General features: G+C 41.0%; 1 protein-coding gene and 1 pseudogene across 2 annotated transcripts in view; one reads left to right on the top strand and one right to left on the bottom strand.

Annotated features, from left to right (window-relative positions):
- Positions 1-23,554, top strand: part of LOC133618515 (guanine nucleotide-binding protein G(olf) subunit alpha) — a 162,714-nt gene that overhangs the window by 67,231 nt on the left and 71,929 nt on the right. For both annotated transcript variants that reach the window (XM_061978960.2, XM_061978961.1), the window contains exon 5: positions 10,890-10,987. In XM_061978960.2, the coding sequence (XP_061834944.1) occupies positions 10,890-10,987 (98 nt within the window). The remainder of the gene's footprint in view (positions 1-10,889; positions 10,988-23,554) is intronic.
- On the bottom strand, positions 11,661-22,203 carry LOC140679584 (E3 SUMO-protein ligase ZBED1-like; annotated as a pseudogene).

Raw genomic sequence — 23,554 nt, 5'->3', positions numbered from 1 at the left:
TGTTGATTGAGATGTGTTGAAGCAGCAAAAAAGGACATTATGTTAAATGAAGAGTTTCTGTCTCTGATAGTTGATATAATAATGTAACTGCATCATAAAGTCTACATGAACTCCATGGTGTTCAGGGATGAATAGTCTCTCATATTGCTATTGTATTATTTTTTTCAGCAATAGTTACATTAATCATTAGTAATGGAGCAGCCTAGTTTTGAATGGCAGGGTCCCTGCTATCACAAGTTGATAAAAATATAACATTTACATAATAAAAATCAGCTACAGGCTTCCCAAATGCTGTAATAAATTAAGCATGATGAGTTGACTTGAAACTGTTTAATGTAGAAGAAAAGTTTTGTCATTTTATTTAATCTGAGCAACAATTTAAGGCAGTTTAATGTGGATTAACGTGGGCTGAATTATTATAGTGTTCCCAATGTTAAAAGGATAAAGCCATTGTTTACAAATTTGGTAAATAAATAACCCAAAATTGTATATTTTGTTGTTTTCTTACTGTACCAAAAATGAACCGAACCGTGACCTCTAAACCAAATATATGCTATAAACTATATATATATATATATATATATATATATATATATATATATATATATATATATATATATATATATATATATATATATATATATATATATGTGTGTGTGTGTGTGTGTGTGTGTGTGTGTGTGTGTGTAAAAAAATATACAATATTGATCTGATCTCTCTAGTATTATTCATAAATTGATATTACCCTTATTTGACATCATCAATTTATGGATTTATCCGTCCTCTTCTGGGTCGTGTACGGACTGCAACAATGCTGACACACCCAACAGTTGTAGTTATATTATCCTCTCCCTACAATCCTATTGATGTACTTGTTAATTTCCTGTTAATATCTGCTTACTTTCTGCTGTAACGTGCTTCTAGTTACAATTCTTAAAGGTTACTAAGCACTTATTTCTTCTATTACTTAAAAAAAAAATAAAGGTTAACTAAGCTATTAGCATGTCTGCTCCTGGCTTTCTCTCGATGTGTACCATGGAAAATGTGCCTTGTCCTCCAGTGATAATGTCACTCGATAATTACACTCAAGATAGAAATGCAGTTTATTTGCCGTAATGGAGATGATTTTTATTAGGTTTGGGGCGCGTGTATTGTGATATATAATTAGTTGGTAGTCAACCAGAGAGGATCGACGTCTGTAATCGATATTAAAGAGGAACATTATCACAATTTCAGAAGGGTTAAAACCATTAAAATCAGTTCCCAGTGGCTTATTTTATTTTTCGAAGTTTTTTTTCAAAATTTTACCCATCACGCAATATCCCTAAAAAAAGCTTCAAAGTGCCTGATTTTAACCATCGTTATATACACCCGTCCATTTTCCTGTGACGTCACACACTGATGCCAACACAAACAAACATGGCGCATAGAACAGCAAGCTATAGCGACATTAGCTCGGATTCAGACTCGGATTTCAGCGACTTAAGCGATTCAACAGATTACGCATGTATTGAAACGGATGGTTGTAGTGTGGAGGCAGGTAGCGAAAATGAAATTGAAGAAGAAACTGAAGCTATTGAGCCATATCGGTTTGAACCGTATGCAAGCGAAACCGACGAAAACGACACGACAGCCAGCGACACGGGAGAAAGCGAGGACGAATTTGGCGATTGCCTTCTAACCAACTATTGGTATGTGTTTGTTTGGTATTAAAGGAAACTAACAACTATGAACTAGGTTTACAGCATATGAAATACATTTGGCAACAACATGCACTTTGAGAGTGCAGACAGCCCAGTTTTCATCAATTAATATATTCTGTAGACATACCCTCATCCGCTCTCTTTTCCTGAAAGCTGATCTGTCCAGTCCAGTTGGAAATGCATCTGCTTTGAGTGTCGCAGGATATCCACACATTCTTGCCATCTCTGTCGTAGCATAGCTTTCGTCGGTAAAGTGTGCGGAACAAACGTCCAATTTCTTGCCACTTTCGCATCTTTGGGCCACTGCTGCAACTTGAATCCGTCCCCGTTCGTGTTGTTACACCCTCCGACAACACACCGACGAGGCATGATGTCTCCAAGGTACGGAAAACAGTCGAAAAAACGGAAAATAACAGCTGATTTGACTCGGTGTTTGAGAAAATGGTGGATTGCTTCCCGATGTGACGTCACGTTGTGACGTCATCGCTCCGAGAGCGAATATTAGAAAGGCGTTTAATTCGCCAAAATCCACCCATTTAGTTTCGGAAATCGGTTAAAAAATATATGGTCTTTTTTCTGCAACATCAAGGTATATATTGACGCTTACATAGGTCTGGTGATAATGTTCCCCTTTAAAGCGCATTAGTTGCATACTTTTTCACGAGAATTGCCCGATACCGATTTGTGGCTAATCAATTGGCTCATCACTACTTTTGTTTCTCTCTTTATGTTCTGTATGGATGACAGGTGGTGTTAACCTGGCAATTTTCAGGTTATATCGACAATATCAGAAGCATAGCGGAGGTGAAAGGCTGTCAGACAAGAATTTTATATGCCCAACCAGACACTGGCGCTCTGATTTAGAAGCTCTCTTGGCTGTGTGAAAGCGCACATAGTTACGGCAACATGTGTAAAGACACGGGCCAGTAAATACTGGATCTACTGTAAAAGCTCTGATGTGGCAATTCATCTGGATCCCTGCGTGAAATCAGCTTGTGTTACAGCTGCTAAACTTAGAAGTAGCGGTTGATTCCTTCTTCCAGGAATTATCGTTCAGCTTTGGCGGAGGTCCACACTCGGCCGATTGTCACCACCGTGCGATACGATTGGAAGTCACCTATTATGAACGTAAGACGTAAAACGTTGCCTTGCCCACTGAGCGAAATCACCAGATCTGCCGAGAGGATGTCTCTCAGAGCATGTGATTTATCAGCCTCTGGTCGGGGGCTACTTTCTGCCTGATGCACAGTCGTAGCTAAGAGCCTGCGCCAAGCACACGGTCATGTGGTGCTTCCGGGCGAGGGGAGGAGTCTGAAGGCTGAAAGACATGTGCGCAGGAGGCGAGGAGCAATATTGGCCCAACCGTCTTGGATGTTAGTCCTGGGAAATGTCTCAAAGTCATTATTAAGAGGAGCTCCTCTCATAATGCTCCCCATTGTCCTCCAGCAGGAAGTCGACTGAAGCGTTCATATCACGCCAACTTTATGTAGTGCATCGTTTCTGCCAGAGCTACCAACAATATTTGGGCCTTGCTCACATAATGCTTAGTTTTCATTTCAAAAAATAATTTACATGTGTGAATTATGTGTTTCTCAATCTGAGAACATTTGCATTTTAGTGATTGAAAGTAAAAAGTTACATATAAAACATGCTTTTTCTTATAGTATGACAGCGTACGTCCATCTTTTACCCATTATTTTTTGGCACGTTCAAATCCATTGTTATCGTCTATCACTGTTGTGCTAGAAAAACTTGGAAAGTGATCAACTGGAGCCCGGTTTGGCGTTCAGGAGAACGCTTCTTGTGACAACAATGTCGTCATGAGTTTAAATGTGACAGAATTACTGCATAAACTTAAGCATTGAGGAAATAAGAAAATCACCAATGTCCTTCTGCCACTGCTCAAAGAGGTGTCAAGTCATTAATATGCAGCATTACACAACCCTTTCCTTTTTGTGTTTGATCCAGTTTGTGTGGACATGAATCTGAATGGAAATCATTAGAAATAAATGCCAGTGTTTCTACTGTCATGCTTTAGTGTTACATCATATCTTCATGCGGAATGTAACATTTTTGGGGCACAATTTTGTCAGTTACCAAGACTGCGCTGTCTATGAGTTCAAATATTGTGCTGGGGCTTACTGGGTTCCAACTAACTGAGCGACGGCTCACTTTGACCCACATATGCAAAGTTAAAGTTGTCAGTGTTCCGGAACAAAAGAAGTAAACAGACAATAGTGTGCAGAAGTGTTGGGCCACCACTAGCTGGGTTGTTTTCCATGACCTTTTTATCCTGAGCAGTTATCGTGGTGTAGTAAAACTGTAAATAGTACAACACATGATGGCTACGATATTAGTTACAGCGTCCATGCAGTTTCAGAGGCAGGTCCCAGCAACTTTACTTTGCCACTTTGCTACTAATGATACTTTTTAATTTACTAATACTTTTGCCCACTTATGGCCATGTTTTGTGGTGTGTGTATGTGTGATTTCTGCTTTTGGCAAGTCCTAGAGAAGTACCTTAAAGCAGTGTTTTTCAACCTTTTTTGAGGCAAGGCACATTTTTCTCATTAAAATATCCGGAGGCACACCACCAGCAGAAAACGTAAAAAAATGAAACTCGACCAGGTCGCCGTGCCTTATTTTGAGTTTGTTGGTGTTTTCCTGTGTGTAGTGTTTTAGTTATTGTCTTGCGCTCCTATTTTGGTGACCCTTCCTGTTTTGTTGGTGTTTTCCTGTAGCAGTTTCATGTCTTCCTTTTGAGCGCTATTCCGCACACCTGCTTTGTGTTAGCAAGCAAGACTATTTACATTGTTGCTATCCTTCTTTGTGTGGACATTGTTGATTGTCATGTCAAGAACAGATGTACTTTGTGGACGCTGTAAGTTTTTGCTGTCGTCCAGCATTCTGTATCTGTTTACTTTGTAGCCAGTTCAGTTGTACTTTCGTTTTGCATAGCCATTGCCTTTCCCTTTCCCTTTTGTTAATTTTTGGTTTAAGCATTACATACCCTTTTTACCTGCACACTGCCTCCCTATGTGGTCTGCATATTGGGATTACAACAAACCATCCTTGTCTCACCCGACACATTCCGATTTTTACAAAGTGAAGTGAAGTGAATTATATTTATATAGCGCTTTGTCTCTAGTGACTCTAGCGCTTTACATAGTGAAACCCAATATCTAAGTTACATTTAAACCAGTGTGGGTGGCACTGGGAGCAGGTGGGTAAAGTGTCTTGCCCAAGGACGCAACGGCAGTGACGAGGATGGCAGAAGCTGGGATCGAACCTGGAACCCTCAAGTTGCTGGCACGGCACTCTACCAACCGAGCTATACCGCCCAAAGCAATTAACTACCTGCTGCCACCTACTGACATGGAGTATTACCGGTACGTGTTTACCCTGCCGAGTTTTACACAGCACAGGCACTAAACAACGGCACATTATTTGCAGATTATAATTATTGATTTGCAAAAAAAAATATTTTTGGACCAATTAGGTGAAGTTGCATAATTTCCCACGGCACACCAGACAATATCTCACGGCACACTAGTGTGCCGCGGCACAGTGGTTGAAAAGCACTGCCTTAAAGAACCGTGACAAGTTTCTTTTTAAGAAACTTGATGCAGTCTTCTTAGATCAAATATTTGTCACATTTACCTTACTGTAAATCATTACAGTGGCTATTTTGGTTACCGTCGGTTCTCAAAGAGTGGCTGGGCCCGTTTATTTACTCAATTGCAGAGAATACAAGGTGTCTATTTGAACTATTTGAACTAGAGCCTGTAAGTCATTCCTGTCACATGTTATGGGTGAACAACCATGTCCAACCCAGACGCGTGCCAGCACTCGGGCGAAGTTACACCTGTTTGCGCCTGCTTCTCCGTCTGTGAGACCATGTGGATGTGTGTTTTTGTGTAGTTTTCTCTTTCAACCCACATTTTTTGGGGGTTGGTTGGTGTTAGGGTCGCGCAATATAGACGATATACGATATAATATTAGAGATGTCCGATAATGTTTTTTTTGCCGATATCCGGTATTCCGATATTGTCCAACTCTTAATTACCGATTCCGATATCAACCGATACTGATATATCCAGTTGTGGAATTAACACATTATTATGCCTAATTTTGTTGTGATGCATTAAACAATGTAACAAGGTTTTCCAAAATAAATCAACTCAAGGTATGAAAAAAAGTGCCAACATGGCACTGCCATATTTATTATTGAAGTCACAAAGTGCATTATTTTTTTTTAACATGCCTCAAAACAGCAGCTTGGAATTTGGGACATGCTCTCCCTGAGAGAGCATGAGGAGGTTGAGGTGGGGTGGGGTGTATATTGTAGTGTCCCGGAAGAGTTAGTGCTGCAAGGGGTTCTGGGTATTTGTTCTGTTGTGTTTATGTTGTGTTACAGTGCGGATGTTCTCCCGAAATGTGTTTGTCATTCTTGTTTGGTGTGGGTTCACAGTGTAGCGCACATTTGTAACAGTGTTAAAGTTGTTTATACGGCCACCCTCAGTGTGACCTGTATGACTGTTGACCAAGTACGCCTTGCATTCACTCGTGTGTGAAAAGCCGTAGATATTATGTGATTGGGCCGGCACGCAAAGGCAGTGCCTTTAGGGTTTATTGGCGCTCTGTACTTCTCCCTACGTCCGTGTACCACTCCGTACAGCGGCGTTTTAAAAAGTCATAAATTTTACTTTTTGAAACCGATACATATAATTTCCGAACCGATACCGATAATTTCCGATATTACATTTTAAAGCATTTATCGGCCGATAATATCGGCAGCCTGATATTATCGGACATCTCTATATAATATCTATTTAGCAAACGATAGAGCTTTTCATACTATTGTCATATCGTGATAATTCATGTCGGCAACACGTTTAACCGTAGCCAGCAAATTTGACAGCAGCAAGCGGACAACCGCATCGTCAATGCGATTTAGCGTTTTCCTAACGTCCCTCCACAGTGCTAAGCCGCGTCCTCAAGGTGATGTCGAGTCCTTGCTAGCGAGATAGCGGCCAACTAATCCTCACCTCCATGGCGGCAAATAAAGTACGTTTCTTACAACTATCATTATCAAGGAATAGCTAAACATGCTACATTACACATTGTGGAAGGATACAGTAAGGCATGCTAACTGCTAAGGTAGAGCTATTGAATGTAAACAGAAGTGGGCAGATCGATACTAATATCGACATTAACAATACCGAATGCAGTATCAGTCTATGGTCTATACTACAGACTAGGTTAGATACTTTGGATGTAACAGTATCAAAATCTCACGACACTAAGGCCACTGTATGATATTATTGTGGTATATGTCCAAAAAAAAGATGCCATGGTGTGTAAAATGAAGTGGCAGGAATGTTAAGGATAAAATCCTTCCATCCATTTGCTACCGCTTGTCCCTTTTTTGGGGTCACGGGGGGTGCTGGAGCCTATCTCAGGATAAAATACTTACCGTAATTGAACACAAATGTAATGCTCAAATGTTCCAATCCTATTTATTACTAGAAAAATGTATGTTTAGGTGCAAAAACTTGTGCAGGAATGTTAACTGTTTCAAGCAAATATTAAAAAAAACAAAAACTTAAAGTGACAAATGTAAACATCCCGTGTAACAATTGTAAAACAATAATGTTCACTTTAGTGTCTTTCAACTTTTACTTTATGACAAGCAGTCTCCTCCACAGTGGCCTTTCTTTGTATCCATCCATTTTCTACCGCTTATTCCCTTCGGGGTCATGGTGGGCGCTGGAGCCTATCTCAGCTACAATCGGGCGGAAGGCGGGGTACACCCTGGACAAGACGCCTCCTCATCGCAGGGCCAACACAGATAGACAGACAACATTCACACACTAGGGCCAATTTTTAGTGTTGCCAGTATCAGTTTGGAAAATTCGGTTTCTCAGAAAAGTTAACGAACAGTTTAACTTTTAATAATGTAAATACCTCACTAACTAACGTTAGGCTTCGCTGGCTGCAATTATATTTTCTGGGTGACGGTTTACTTGTCCAGGGTGTTCCAAATGGATAATTACGATTAGTGCGTGTGCCTCACAATAAGAACGTCCTAGGTTCGATCCCCAGGCTCGGGGTCTTTCCGTGTGGAGTTTGCATGTTTCCCCCGTGACTGCGTGGGTTCCTTCCGGGTACTCCGGCTTCCTCCCATCTCCAAAGACATGCACCTGGGGATAGGCTGATTGGCAACACTAAATTGGCCCTAGAGCAGTGGTTCTTAACCTGGGTTCGATCGAACCCTAGGGGTTTGGTTAGTCGGCCTCAGGGGTTCGGCGGACGTTGAGACACACCTGACTCATTCTGTAAATAAAAACTTCTCCATATCGGCGTGTTATGGATACGGCAACAGCAGAAGTTACACTGATTTGCAGGTGTGTAAATTGTTGGGAGTGTATGCACTGTGTTGGTTTTGTTCTTTGAACAAGGTGATGTTCATGCATGGTTAATTTTGTGCACCGGTAAAAAAACCATATAACTTTGTCTTGAATTTGAAAAAAAAAAAAAAAGATATATATTTTTTACTGAAGAAGGGTTCGGTGAATGTGCATATGAAACTGGTGGGGTTCGGTACCTCCAACAAGGTTAAGAACCACTGCCCTAGAGTGTGAATATTGTCTGTCTATATGTGTTGGCCCTGCAATGAGGTGGTGACTTGTCCGGGGTGTACTCCGCCTTCCGCCCGAGTGCAGCTCCAGCTCTCCCAAAAGGGACAAGCAGTAGAAAGTGGATGGATGGAACATTTTAAACAGTAATACTAACCGTCCAGAACAGAGGTCGGCAACCCAAAATATTGAAAGAGCCATATTGGACCAAAAATATCAAAAACAAATCTGTCTGGAGCCGCAAAAAATGAAAAGCCGTATACAAGTCTTATAATGAAGGCAACACATGATGTAAGTGTCTATAGTAGCCTACTCTCAAAATGACTGTGTCGCAGGCTGAAACAAATCTTCGTTGACAGAAATGTTGAAATGTAATATTTATTCTACACATTTTTACAACATTGGAAAACATTAGTAAATCAGAGGCTACTTGTGAGATAACTCCTGGAAATTACTGGCTTAGAATGGCCAAAGGTATACTGTAGATGTGTGTGTCCAAGTTAAAGGAAACGGCAGACTGTCTTCTTCTAATGGATTTTTTATTACAATCTTTGGCAAGCTAGGTAACGTTTGTTGTGGTCTGGAACAACATGGCACACTAACAACTATCTGAAATGCAGCCAATATTACATACAGATAATGTGTCATGAGACATGCAAAACTAAATTATATACAAGGAGGCTAAAAGTAAAATATATTAAATGAGCTCAAATATACCTACAAATTATGCATAATGATGCAATATGTACATACAGCTAGCCTTATTAGCACTCCAACAAGTCAATAACAGCAACAAAGCGCACCCTTGTGCATTCACGCACAGCATGGAATTTTTGGTGGACAAAATGAGACAAAGAAGGAGTGGAAGATTTTACATGTAAACAAACTGTTGCGTCACAGTCCACACTATGGTGAGTTCAAGAACTGCCGAAATTAGTAGGTCAAAACGATGTTCCCCAAATACTCTCATCAGTGAAGCATACACACAAACATATTAAACAGTGAGCTTTCTAACAATTAGGAAGATTTGTGTCATGTTTGTCTTCAAACAAAAACCATACCAAAACAGAAAAATGATTTCCCGCCCCCATCTTTTTCCATTTTCACTCTTTTTTAAAAAATGCTCCAGGGAGCCACTAGGGCGGCACTAAAGAGCCCCACACGGCTCGAGAGCCGCTGGTTGCTGACCCCTGGTCTAGAATAGTACTGCTTACTTAATACAGTAATACAGGGGTCGGCAACCTTTACCAGTCAAGGAGCCATTTTGACCCGTTTCACAAAATAAAGAAAACAATGGGAGCCACAAAACTCTTTTGAAATTTAAAATGAAATAACAATGCATACAAAGTTTTTTTTTTGCTTTGTGCTATGTATAAATAAACCAGGGGTCTCAGACACGCGGCCCACACCTTAATATGAAAATTGAATGTTAGTGCGGCCCGTGAGTTTTATATGAATGCCGCTTGACAGCATCACACTTGCCAACCCTCCCAATTTTTCCGGGAGACTCCCGAATTTCAGAGTAACTATTCTCTCGAATGTCTGCTGATTTTCACCCAAACAACAATAATAAGGGCGTGCTATGATGGCACTGCCTTTAACGCCCTCGACAACCTGTACAAACAGCTTGCCAGCCCAGTCACATGTTGCATGCGGCTTCTGCAGACACACATAAGTGACTGCAAGGCATACTTGTTCAACAGCCATACAGGTCACACTGAGGGTGCCCGTTTAAACAACTTTAACACTCTTACTAATATGTGCCACACTGTGTCATTCTTGTTTGGTGTGGGTTCACAGTGTGGCGCATATTACTAAGAGTGTTAAAGTTGTTTATATCACAATCCTCAGTGTAACCTGTATGGCTGTTGACCAAGTATGTCTTGCAGTCACTTATGTGTGTAAGCAGAGGCCACATACTACATGTGACCGGGCCGGCACGTAGATAGCATGGTGTAAAAGCGGAAGCGACGACATGTTGTAGAGGACGTTAAAGGCAGTGCCATCACGGCACGCCCTGAATATTGTTGTCTGGGTGAAAATCTGAGAATGTTTGCACCGGGAGATTTCCGGGAGAGGCACTGAAATCCGTAAACCTCCCGGAAAAATCGAAGGGTCGGCAAGTATGCAGCTGAGCCGCATCAGAGTGATCAAAGAGCCGCATGCGGCTCCGGAGCCGCGGGTTGCAGACCCCTGTTATAGACCTATTGTTTTTAAATATATCTTTTTTTTTTTAATTTAGCAATTCGAATTTTTAAAAAGATTTTGGTGCCCGCATGCTTTGATTTTTCAGTATACACCACCCATGGTGGAAAAGGTTGGACTCGCTTGGCGTCAAGAATAAAGTTTTTAAGACTCTTGTTTTTCATGTCCGCACACCGCATTTCACCACACCACATTTTTGTGTTTATCTTTGTGTTGGATTGTCCACCGAGTTCCATTTGCTGTCATGATGTCACACTATTGACGCTACGTTGCTGCAGAATCCATCGACTCCATCTATTCCTCATCATACCTTTCTCAGCGCTTCCTCTTCTTTTGTCCGCAGGAGTTCTTTGACCATGCAAAGAAGCTGTGGGACGACGAAGGGGTGAAAGCATGCTTCGAGAGGTCCAACGAGTACCAGCTCATCGACTGCGCACAATAGTGAGTTGAGACTTTTGTCTTTTTTTTTTTAAGCTATGTATGTTTTCATAAGCGGCATCGGTTAGTGAAGTTATTGTTTCAGATTATTTGCGAACATTTTTCACATCACTTCCAGTCACTGGAGGTGAAATTGTCACAGTATGTCATGTCCTGTATGAATATGAGCGGGATGTGTTTGCTCTGGGTGTGGCAAGACAAGCAAGCAGCAACGTTTGTCCTTTTGGAAAATATGTCTGTTCACCTACTGTGTGACATTTGCAAAGTCTTGAGAATGGCCTACATAATGTCAGGAGGCCCCCCTCCCCCATTTACTGTAAACACCGGCCACACCATTAGGCACACCTGCACCAAGTTACTTTGGAGAGGTAAAAGTTACTGCTGTTAGCAGGGAGGTCTAACTTTAAAGATTCTCTTTTTTTCTTTACTTAAGGAGTCCTATTGCTAAATTCCAACAGGACAAAAGCGTATGTGGGTCATGATCAGTTTTCGGCGGCCACCTGCACAGAGAGTTTTTTTTTTCCTTTTCTAAACAATTGTACAACTTCCAGGCGCTGTTTGGAAATACTGATAAGTGCAGTGTGGCAAGGCCGGCTGAAGCTGACGACCCAGACTTATTTCACGCCACCACCTTCTTGTTGGATAGTCCTGTGTCTTTTTTGTCTTGTCTTTGTCCTCACATGTGGGTGACCATGAGGACAGGTTGCGGTGCAGGCCGCTTGTCCCCTCCCATCCCAAAGGTTGGCCGCCTTTTATCTGTCAGGGTTCGGCCAAAGGTGCACTTAATCAGTGACAGGGCCATGTTGTTGTAGCGCGGGCTCCTGTTGCACGACGTCTGGCATGGCTTAGCGCGCAGAAAAGGCGTCTCAGGAGGATCTTCCTGAACGTACTCGGCTCCTTGAACATAAATTTGACAGCAGGTCAAGTCTTGGCCTCGCTCTCGCTTTGCCTTAGAGCAGAAAAGGAGGGAGGTAGTCAGGTGACACTCACATGGCTCCCTTTAAGCTCCGCCTAACAGTACACAGTCTGTATTTCCTCTTTCTCTAAGTGGTGTTTATTTAATGACACACTGCATGTCATGTGGTATAGTGGGAACATGGTTAGAGACACCTGTCTAGACACAATGCACTGAGCATGTATCTAATGAAGTGGTCAGTAAGTGTATTTCCAGGAATACGTTGGCATTGTGGCAGTTGTTGTGAGACTGTGAATGATAAGCATTAATGAAAATTAGGGCTGTCAAAAATTATCGCAATAATAATGCGTTATCTAAAAGTTGCGTTAATGGCAATCATTTTTTAAAGGGGAACATTATCACCAGACCTATGTAAGCGTCAATATATACCTTGATGTTGCAGAAAAAAGACCATATATTTTTTTAACCGATTTCCGATCTCTAAATGGGTGAATTTTGGCGAATTAAACGCCTTTCTATTATTCGCTCTCGGAGCGATGACGTCACAACGTGACGCCACATCAGGAAGCAATCCGCCATTTTCTCAAACACATTACAAACACCGAGTCAAATCAGCTCTGTTATTTTCCGTTTTTTCGACTGTTTTCCGTACCTTGGAGACATCATGCCTCGTCGGTGTGTTGTCGGAGGGTGTAACAACACGAACAGGGACGGATTCAAGTTGCACCAGTGGCCCAAAGATGCGAAAGTGGCAAGAAATTGGACGTTTGTTCCGCACACTTTACCGACGAAAGCTATGCTACGACAGAGATGGCAAGAATGTGTGGATATCCTGCGACACTCAAAGCAGATGCATTTCCAACTGGACTGGACAGATCAGCTTTCAGGAAAAGAGAGCGGATGAGGGTATGTCTACAGAATATATTAATTGATGAAAACTGGGCTGTCTGCACTCTCAAAGTGCATGTTGTTGCCAAATGTATTTCATATGCTGTAAACCTAGTTCATAGTTGTTAGTTTCCTTTAATGCCAAACAAACACATACCAATCGTTAGTTAGAAGGCGATCGCAGAATTCGTCCTCGCTTTCTCCCGTGTCGCTGGCTGTTGTGTCGTTTTCGTCGGTTTCGCTTGCATACAGTTCAAACCGATATGGCTCAATAGCTTCAGTTTCTTCTTCAATTTTGTTTTCGCTACCTGCCTCCACACTACAACCATCCGTTTCAATACATGCGTAATCTGTTGAATCGCTTAAGCCGCTGAAATCAGAGTCTGAATCCGAGCTAATGTCGTTATACCTTGCTGTTCTATGCGCCATGTTTGTTTGTATTGGCATCACTGTGTGACGTCACAGGAAAATGGACGGGTGTATATAACGATGGTTAAAATCAGGCACTTTGAAGCTTTTTTTTAGGGATATTGCGTGATGGGTAAAATTTTGAAAAAAACTTTGAAAGATAAAATAAGCCACTGGGAACTGATTTTTAATGGTTTTAACCCTTCTGAAATTGTGATAATGTTCCCCTATAAGAACTGGACGGGACATGGCGTGAAGGTAAAGACATGATTTTAATTCTAACAAAAATGAGTGAACAAAAGGCTCGCACAAGGCGGAGGTACAAACTTGGCTATGAAAACAAAACTAGTACAAAGGCAGAAACTATGAACTAAAAAGACTTACTGTGGCATGGCATGAAGCATGAACTATGGTATCAACGGGAAGCAAAGGACAGCATGGGTGTCAGAAGTAAGTCCTTTTAGTTTCATGTTCATAGTTTCTGCCTTTGTGCTAGTTTTGTTTTCATAGCCAAGTTTGTACCTCCGCCTTGTGCGCACCTTTTGTTCAGTCTTTTTTTTGTTGTTAGAATTAAAATCATATCTTTACCTTCACGCCATGTCCGGTCCAGTTCTTATGCATCTCGGGAAAACAAACCCCACCATAGTCCACGTCTTGACAGAATGTCGACAGCCGACCAACAGAAAAGGACAGGCTTAAATACTCCCTCTTGATTACAAACAGGTGCGTGATTCCAACACGTGAGACTGGTGAAACTAATAAGTTGTCATGGTGACCAAACCAGGAAGCGTAAACAGGAACTAGAAAGTCTTAAACCAACAGGACATAACTAAAACAAAACATGATCACAAAGACATGACAATGACTATATCGTGATATTCCAGTATACGTTCTCACGCAGTTGCTTTTAGCTGCGGGCATTACACTGCATGCGTTTCCCACTCTTTCTTGTCTCTCCTTCTCACAGCGACTTAAAACAAGCGCACCTTCTTACATACGTCACGTGTGCAACATCACACGCTCCCGCGGAGCAGACAGGTAGCGACATGGTAACGTTAGCTGTGATGCTAACGGTGCGGTGCGGGTGGTAATACGAGAGAGCGAAGGTGCGAATCTGGTAACAAATGAAGGAAGAATTAATTCCCAAGGAAAAACAGCACGGGGTCCATCGTCTGGCGGTGGTTTGGCTTCAAGCGGGAAGATGTTGAACAATTATGCGGCAAAAGCGTTGCTACAAAAAGTAGCACCACTGCTAATGTAGCATCATTTGAAAAGTCACCCGCTAGAGAATAAGGAGTGCTTGAAACTCCGCATGTCAACATCTCCGTTTGGTGCCACACCAACAAAATGCAGAGGCAACTATTTCCAGATCAACACTGTATGAAAAAAATAGTCAACAACAGAAGGAGATAACGTCCGCAGGAACCTACCACATAGCGAAGGACATATGCTATTTGATTTTCTATTATGCAGCTACTTTTTATTTGACACTTATTGAAATATCTTGTGTGACATCATGCACAAAAGTGCACTTTATTTGTTTTAAGCTATTGTAGTGGCGATCTGTACAAAAAGTGCACTTTAATTTAGTGTTGTTTTGATATGTCATCTTAGTGACATCATGCACAAAAGTGCACTCATAGCTCGTTTTAAAATGTCTCTGACAATCTTGCACTTTCTGTTTTGGAAATGACATGAATGTTTGTGCCACTGCTTAATAACTGTTTAATAAATACAGTTTTGGTAAATTGACTTAGTTGTGATTTCCCTCTCTGCATGAAAGTTTAAAATAAGCATATATTAATGCAGTATGAACAAGAATGTTTTAATGTAGACACATAGAATCATCATACTGCTTTGATTATATGCATCAAGTGTTCATTCAAGGCTAAGGCAAAATATCAAGATATATATCGTGTATCGTGCCATGGCCTGAAAATATCGAGATATTAATAAAAGGCCATATCGCCCAGCCCTAAATAGCGCTACGCTTCACATCCGGTCTAACCAACAAATCAACAAAAAGACGCCTACTACGCTTTGTCAAGTATGTTTTGTAATGATATTCTGTGATATTTCTACCTAAATATATGTTTTCTGGCAGATTTAAATAAAGTATATTGTAATAGCGACGGCGGTAAATTGTCTTTGATCAAGTCAGCCTTTTATTTACGTATGTTCACAAATAGCACTGTCAAACTCAATAAGCAGAAGCACGACACACACATGATTGCTCGATCCTTGAACACTTTCTCTTTCTCAACTTCTTCTTCGCTCCCACAGAGATGGGGTTTAATACTGCAGGCATGCCCTCTGCAGCCCACATCGGGGAACTACAGTTTACTACACAGTATTCCCATCGCTACGGTATATTATTTTAAAACCTGTTCTGATTGATGGCCCACAATTACCGAATGTTTAACAGGCTGAATATTACATTTTATTGATAAATACGGAAGGTGAAGACATTGTCGTGCAGAGATATGAATACATTTAACTTGTGCAACATATGATGTACAGAATATCAGAAGCATTTATTTAGGTCGAAAAAATATCACATTTTACATTACCAAACATCTTTGACAATCAAACCATGATCGTTACAATCCACATTTTGTGTTAGTAATGTGTGAAACTGGTATCTAAACATATTGTTGCTCTTCTTAATGCAAGTGGTTCTACAGGACGAATGCAAATTCTCTTATTTCTACAAAATACAGAATCTGGCAAGACACCAAAGCACTGCAGGTATTTTTTTTTAAAATTCTCTTTAAAAGGGTGTTTGTCCTTTTTGTTGAGCTGTTCAAAAACATTTAATTTAAGCAAACTAATTGTCCAGTCATGGTATAAAAACTTGAAAATGATCTGTCCAGGGTACACTTATTAATGATGACAAATTGTATTTATCTGCGATTAATCAAGATTAATTTTAAGTTAACTATGGACAAACTACCATTAATCGAGATCAAATATTTTAAGCGTTTGACAGCCCTAATGAAAATTCATTACGTTTTCAAAGTGTAACAAGTGGCTTAATTATTGTAAAAGTGCTAAGAACTTCGCTCACAGTTTGATTGTTTGATGAACAGAATAGAACGCTTTATTGTATTCAAAACATGGGAGCAATATGAAAATACAGGTGGCTACTTTGTTAGGTGCAGTTGGAAACAAATATAAACAATAAATAGCATGTTCAAAATAAATACATAAATATCAGTACGAACAGCAGTGCAACAGTGATAAATATGGTGTAATGTTTTGTTTTAACGATTCAATTTGATTTGATATTTGTGGTTGCCGATACGATTTAGGGGCGGACTAATTTTTTTTAGAATGATGCGATCCGAAAGGATTCAGTAAGTTGAAATCTATTCAGTTACTTTTTGGGGGAAAAAATTCAATCAGTGTGATTGTGAAAAAAAATACTGGATATTGGACACTGTTCCTGTAATTTATTGTAAGTGAAATAGGTATAAATAGATTAAGAATACAAACAATCAACTAAACAACAATTAATGGCCAATGCATTTATATCGTATTTAATTAAAGTGCAACCAACACTTTAGGTTGAATTAACAAGAGAAAAAACCTTTTCTGCTCACATTCTCAACATTCAAGGCACTTTCAATAAAACTACAATAACCAACATTTTAAGAGTACATGTAGATTCACCTGCTATTTAGAGTTCCCCGACCTGGCCATACAGTATCTTTTCTCTGCACTGGCATCGCTGATGAGCTGCGTTCCAGGTGTGCGGAAGCATGTATTCACCCTCATCCCTGTTGATGGGACAGGTCCCTCGCTTCCTAATTTATTTAGCTTCCTTGATCCAGCTCTTGTATTTATTTGTTTTTGATTAAATGAAATGACTTCTTGGGTTCCGGAAGTCAGTGCGCCGTAACCAAGCTCCGCTGTCACTTCCGTTGTCTGTCGCATCTTTTGTGACTTAATGTTGTGTTGCGTAGGGGTGTAACGGTACACAAAATGTTTTGGTTCTTTACGTAACCTCGGTTTAGAGGTCACGGTTCGGTTCATTTTCGGGACAGTAAGAAAACAACAAAATATAAATGTTTTGGTTATTTATTTACCAAATTTGTAAACAATGGCTTTGTCCTTTTAACATTGGGAACACTATAATAATTCTGCCCACATTAATCAACATTAAACTGCCTCAAGTTGTTGCTCAGATTAAGTACAATGACAAAACTTTTCTTCTACATATAAAAAGTGCAACATTAAACAGTTTCAAGTCAACTCATCATGCTTAATGTATTACATTAGTTGATTTTTATTATGTAAATCTTATATTTTTATCAACATGTGATAGCAGGGACCCTGCCATTCAAAACTAGGCTGCTGCATTTCAAATGATTAATGTAACTATAGCTGAAAAAATGGTACAATAGCAATAGGAGAGACTATTCATCCCTGAACACCATGGAGTTCATGTAGGCTTAATGATGCAGTTACATTATTATATCAACTATCATAGACAGAAACTCTTCATTTAACATAATGTCCTTTTTTGCTGCTTTAACACAGCTCAATCAACACAGAAAAAGGTAAAGTGAAATAACAGACAGACGGGGCTTTGCTGTCCGTAACACACACTCACACACCGCAAAATGAGCTAACGTTACGCTAAAAGCGAATTAGCCTTAGCGAGCTGAACTGCCTTTTATATTTCTAGAATGTCAACGGGCTCATAATGATGTTAATAGTAGTTGACTGGGAGGTGTTTATTATAATTTGGGGAGAGTCTGCTGACTGATGCTTACCTGCTAAACGCTAAGCACTGACTACATGTGCTCTGAATACGCACTGCTGATTGGCTGTTATCGCTCTGAATACGCACTGCTGATTGGCTGTTACCGCTCTGTTTGTAACCAATCAGATGGTTGTGTGGGTGGGACAATGCTGGGTGCTGTGTAGAGGACTGACAGAGACAGAGGCAGAAGGAAGCGGAGGCGGCTACTTAATATGTTCGTGTGGAAACTCGTTCGGTACACCTCCGAACCGAACCGAAACCCCCGTACCGAAACGGTTCAATACAAATACACGTACCGTTACACCCCTAGTGTTGCGGCATTATTATTGCGTTGTGGCTTTTGCAATTGTGCTGTAGCTGAAAGTTGTTTTTTTTGTGTAATTTATGGATATTGCAGTGGAGAAGGAGAAACATAGTTGGCGATACACTTTGACGATTAATTAAGTGGTAGCTAACTCAGGGAGTCAAAACACACACATAAACAAGAGCTGCTGTTCGCTACAACTCATGCTTAAACACTCCACACACAGACACCCAAACTCTCGCGCGACCCCGTTCACTCTGCCATTCTTGCCACCGTCACACACAACAACACAACCCCTTAAAGGCAAACAGACACACATATCACAAATATTACATTATTGTCTTGTGGCGTTTGCGCTTGTTATGACTTTTTTCGACCACCGTAGGTATTAATCATTTTTGTTTTGTTGACGTCACAGACAAGCAAATAGACTTAACATTTTTATTTTTAAAAGTGTTAAACTTTGTAAAAAGTCAGCCGTTCTTAAATACAATGTTTTCCTTTCTGTAGTATCGGTTAAACACTGTTTTTTAACTGTTTGTCCGTCTCCTGTGTGACCGAAATCTCTTACTCGATGGCAGCAGGTTGAACAAGGGCTGACCATGGTGAGAGTTGTCTGCCAGGTTTTATTTTTGCTCTGCTGAGGCAGGAAGATCTAGAAAAAACATCTGAAAACTCTCAGGAAATTTTAATAAACATCCCAGCTCTCTACTTGTCACACATACTAGTATCTTTACTATTGTCAGGACCTGTCATTTCAAGCTTGACTTTTTGTATTTTTCCCTATTTCTGTATTACGTAAGTTCCTTTCCTGCGCTTTATTTTTCAATTCACATCCATTTTGCCTTCACCGCTCTTCTGGGTTGAGCACTATCACCCTCACCTGTCCCTGATTGGTAATCTGGACTCACCTGTTGCACATTGCCAATCAGGGTCCTTTATAAACCAGCCTGCCCTGGACTCAGGGCTCGATCATTGACTCTTGTTTTTTGTTATTGCATGTTCCCTGTGCACTTCCAATCTGCACTTTAGCTACTTTGTTTTTGACTTTAAAGTCATGTTTACATGCTCTACGCCTGCTGTCTCTACAGACATTTTTAAAGGGGAACATTATCACAATTTCAGAAGGGTTAAAACCATTAAAAATCAGTTCCCAGTGGCTTATTTTATTTTTCGAAGTTTTTTTCAAAATTTTACCCATCACGCAATATCCCTAAAAAAAAGCTTCTAAGTGCCTGATTTTAACCATCGTTATATACACCCGTCCATTTTCCTGTGACGTCACACAGTGATGCCAACACAAACAAACATGGCACATAGAACAGCAAGCTATAGCGACATTAGCTCGGATTCAGACTCGGATTTCAGCGGCTTAAGTGATTCAACAGATTACGCATGTATTGAAACGGATGGTTGTAGTGTGGAGGCAGGTAGCGAAAACGAAATTGAAGAAGAAACTGAAGCTATTGAGCCATATCGGTTTGAACCGTATGCAAGCGAAACCGACGAAAACGACACGACAGCCAGCGACATGGGAGAAAGCGAGGACGAATTCGGCGATCGCCTTCTAACCAACGATTGGTATGTGTTTGTTTGGCATTAAAGGGAACTAACAACTATGAACTAGGTTTACAGCATATGAAATACATTTGGCAACAACATGCACTTTGAGAGTGCAAACAGCCCAGTTTTCATCAATTAATATATTCTGTAGACATACCCTCATCCGCTCTCTTTTCCTGGGGGTCTGGCGGCAGATTTCTTTGACTTTATCGTTGGAAATGCATCTGCTTTGAGTGTTGCAGGATATCCACACATTCTTGCCATCTCTGTCGTAGCATAGCTTTCGTCGGTAAAGTGTGCGGAACAAACGTCCAATTTCTTGCCACTTTCGCATCTTTGGGCCACTGGTGCAACTTGAATCCGTCCCTGTTCGTGTTGTTACACCCTCAGACAACACACCGACGAGGCATGATGTCTCCAAGGTACGGAAAACAGTTGAAAAAACGGAAAATAACAGAGCTGATTTGACTCGGTGTTTGAGAAAATGGCGGATTGCTTCCCGCTCTGAGAGCGAATAATAGAAAGGCGTTTAATTCGCCAAAATTCACCCATTTAGAGTTCGGAAATCGGTTAAAAAAATATAAGGTCTTTTTTCTGCAACATCAAGGTATATATTGACGCTTACATAGGTCTGGTGAAAATGTTCCCCTTTAAATGTTTTGCTTAACTGCAAGTCATTGATTAGCTTAAAACCTGATGACGGTATAGTAAGAATTAGGTGCACATTTGGTTATAATTTGCAATGATATAGCAAACAACAAGGTACAGATGGACACGAATAGGCATCCTTAAACAACTCAACATAGTGCACCATTTACATCTGCATTTACTCTTTCTTTAACCAGTTGTTTAAACAAACTAGCCTATTTGCATTTTTAGATGACAGCGCTGATCTCTTTTTTTGTACAATGTGACCTGCCAATGAAAAAGGTATTTCACAAGGTACAATGGAAGCAGGGGCAGCTAAGTATTTCCGTGCAAAATGTGCCAGTTCACTATAGGCCCCACTATGTGCTAACTACCAATCCAAGGGACATGTGTCAATGCTCCCACAAGGCTCAGCCTTGTACCTGTCGAGAACATTGTCTGTGCCAGAACATTGTCTGTGCCTGTTCCCTCGTCCTCTGATTCTGACTCTGATCCCATGAGCAAGAACGAGATCTTTTTTGGTGGTGGTTCTTGTTCAGTTACAGTCCAAGTGCACCTTCTTTTAGCATTTCACTCAAAGTTTGCCACACCTCGCCCTTTTCTGCCTGTGGCAAGCATCGAATGTCCTTTAACCTGGGATATAAAGTTGATACTGTACTTTTAACTGAGCCAGGTTCAAGTTCTTTTTTCTTTTGTTGAGATCTGTTCTAAATACAGCCTTGTAGCGGAGTATGTAATCCGGATCAACATCGGACACCTCCATGGTACGCAGAAGATGGCAGAGCGCAGGGGGCACAACAGAACAGGACACATACTTTAACCCACCAAGGAGATATTTGATGTACCTTAGGTGCAAAAACAAACATACTAAATAATACAATGTTTTTAAATACTGCAAATTAGATTACTAAGAAAAACAATAACACTTTACCTGAAAGGCTCCAACAGTACCTCTAGCTTTTCCAAGTTGTCAAGTTGTACTGGTGTTAACAGAGATAATTTGTGCTTCTGCTGGGCCAATGTTGCTCTCAGTGGCTCCTTGTTGTGCTGGATCCACTTGATCATTGCCAGAGTCGAACTCCAGCGTGTAGGCACGTCCTGGACAAGTACCTCCTCCTTTCTGCCATGTGCTACTTGTTGTGCTTTCAACTCAGATGTATAAGCAGGGCTGTGCTTGAAATGTCCCACAATTTTTCGGCATTCAACTAAAGGCACATTAAATCCACTATCACACAACGCCACGGTGATAACTCTCTGTACAGCATGGGCGACACACTGCAGATGTTGAAATGGTAAACCTCTTGAAGCAGCAACCATGTTGTGAGCGCTGTCTGTCGCTAATGTACTGACCTTCTCGGTAATATTCCAGTCCTTAGCAACTTCAAGGAACTGACTTGTGCATGCTTCAGCAAAATGTCTTTCTTCAGTTTTTAAAATGCCCAAAGCAAAGGATTGTAATTTCCATTGTTTATCTATTAGATATGTAGCTACTCCGAGGTAGTTGTGACTACTTACGGAGATCCAATGGTCTCCGGTAAGCGAAATAAATTCAGAATCAGCCAATAGTTGTAACTTGCTGCTCTTGTGTGGGCAGTACAGTTCATTTATCCTTGTTGTAATTGTTCCCCTCGAAGGTAGTTTGCACCTGTGGCATTATTCATGACATCTTGTAGTACTTGGTCTTCAACGATGTTCAGTGGCCGACATGCAGTGGCTACAGGCATTATTTAATTTATCTGAGGTACTCTTCTTGACAAAATTGACGCGGGTAAACTCAGCCAGCCTTATATTTCAAGATTGCTGATTCGCTTATTTTGCTGTCAATCAAAAAGGAATTCAGCCCAGATTGGTCATCCAATTAAGCTCGGCGACCCCCTTTCGATCACTCTTATTCATTCGCTCAGCGTGGATTGGTCGGCACAAAGTTGAGTATTTACAGGGGTTAGTGCATGTGCCTCACAATACGAAGGTCCTTAGTAGTCCTGCGTTCAATCCCGGGCTCGGGATCTTTCTGTGTGGAGTTTGCATGTTCTCCCCGTGACTGCGTGTGTTCCCTCCGGGCACTCTGGCTTCCTCCCACCTCCAAAGATATGCACCTGGGGATAGGTTGATTGGCAACACTAAATTGGCCCTAGTGTGTGATGAGGTGGCGAGGGTGTACCCCCCCTACCGCCCGAATGCAGCTGAAATAGGCTCAAGCACCCCCCGCGGCCCCAAAAGGGACAAGCGGTAGAAAATGTATTGATGGATGTCTCGTTTAGATGCAGCACTGTGACTTTACAACATCAATGAAAAAAGTTGCGCCAACTGTAGCCAAATTAGCTGATTGTAAACACAAGTTAAACTCATCCTAACGCGTTTAGTCAACGTAATGCAAACACAAAAGAACATATTTGGCCACTTTTTTATATTTTAGGGGAAGCTGAACTTCCCTTGCAGTCTTTAGCAATCACCACTGTTGTATATCTGGCATTACATGTTAAAACAATGCAGGTAGGAGAAGTTGACAAGTCAGATACATAACTTCAGGACAAGGATTGGCTGTAAGGGCTGGGTGGGAACCAATGAATAGAGATAACTCAGTGTTTACTGTGGTATGAAGTGCACATTCTGAACAATTCAGCAATAACACTGTTAATACCAAGGTGCTGATGAAGCGAAATTTGCCAACAAGCACACAAGTCGCTTTCTTCTTGATGTTGGTTGACCACTGATGCTTGCAAACGTGCTTGAATGTGACGTTGAAAAGAGCACAAAGGCCTATTTTTTTGGCAATTCCTTAAAAAAAAACCTGTTTACTCTAAGCTTTGTCGTTACCGTGGAGTTGAATCTCGCTTTCTGCGAGTTGAAGAGCAAGCTATCCGCTCCAACCAATTGGCAGCCTACAGCTTTCCATGCCAAGCGTCGACCACAACATCTAAATCACAGTCTAAAGTGTTTTAATGCTCTCAGTGCTCATTGAATATCGTCTTCTTCATTGAAGTTCAACTTCCCTCATTCTCTCTCTCTCGTTCTCTCCCTCATTCTCTCTCTCTCGTTCTCTCTCTCTTTTGTTTTCACGAGCAAACTTTCCCG

This window comes from Nerophis lumbriciformis, linkage group LG19 (genome assembly GCF_033978685.3).
Source record: "Nerophis lumbriciformis linkage group LG19, RoL_Nlum_v2.1, whole genome shotgun sequence".
In the NCBI taxonomy this organism is placed as follows: domain Eukaryota; kingdom Metazoa; phylum Chordata; class Actinopteri; order Syngnathiformes; family Syngnathidae; genus Nerophis; species Nerophis lumbriciformis.
The sequence above is the reverse complement of the archived record's forward strand: the minus strand, read 5'-3'. Positions and strand labels throughout refer to the sequence as shown.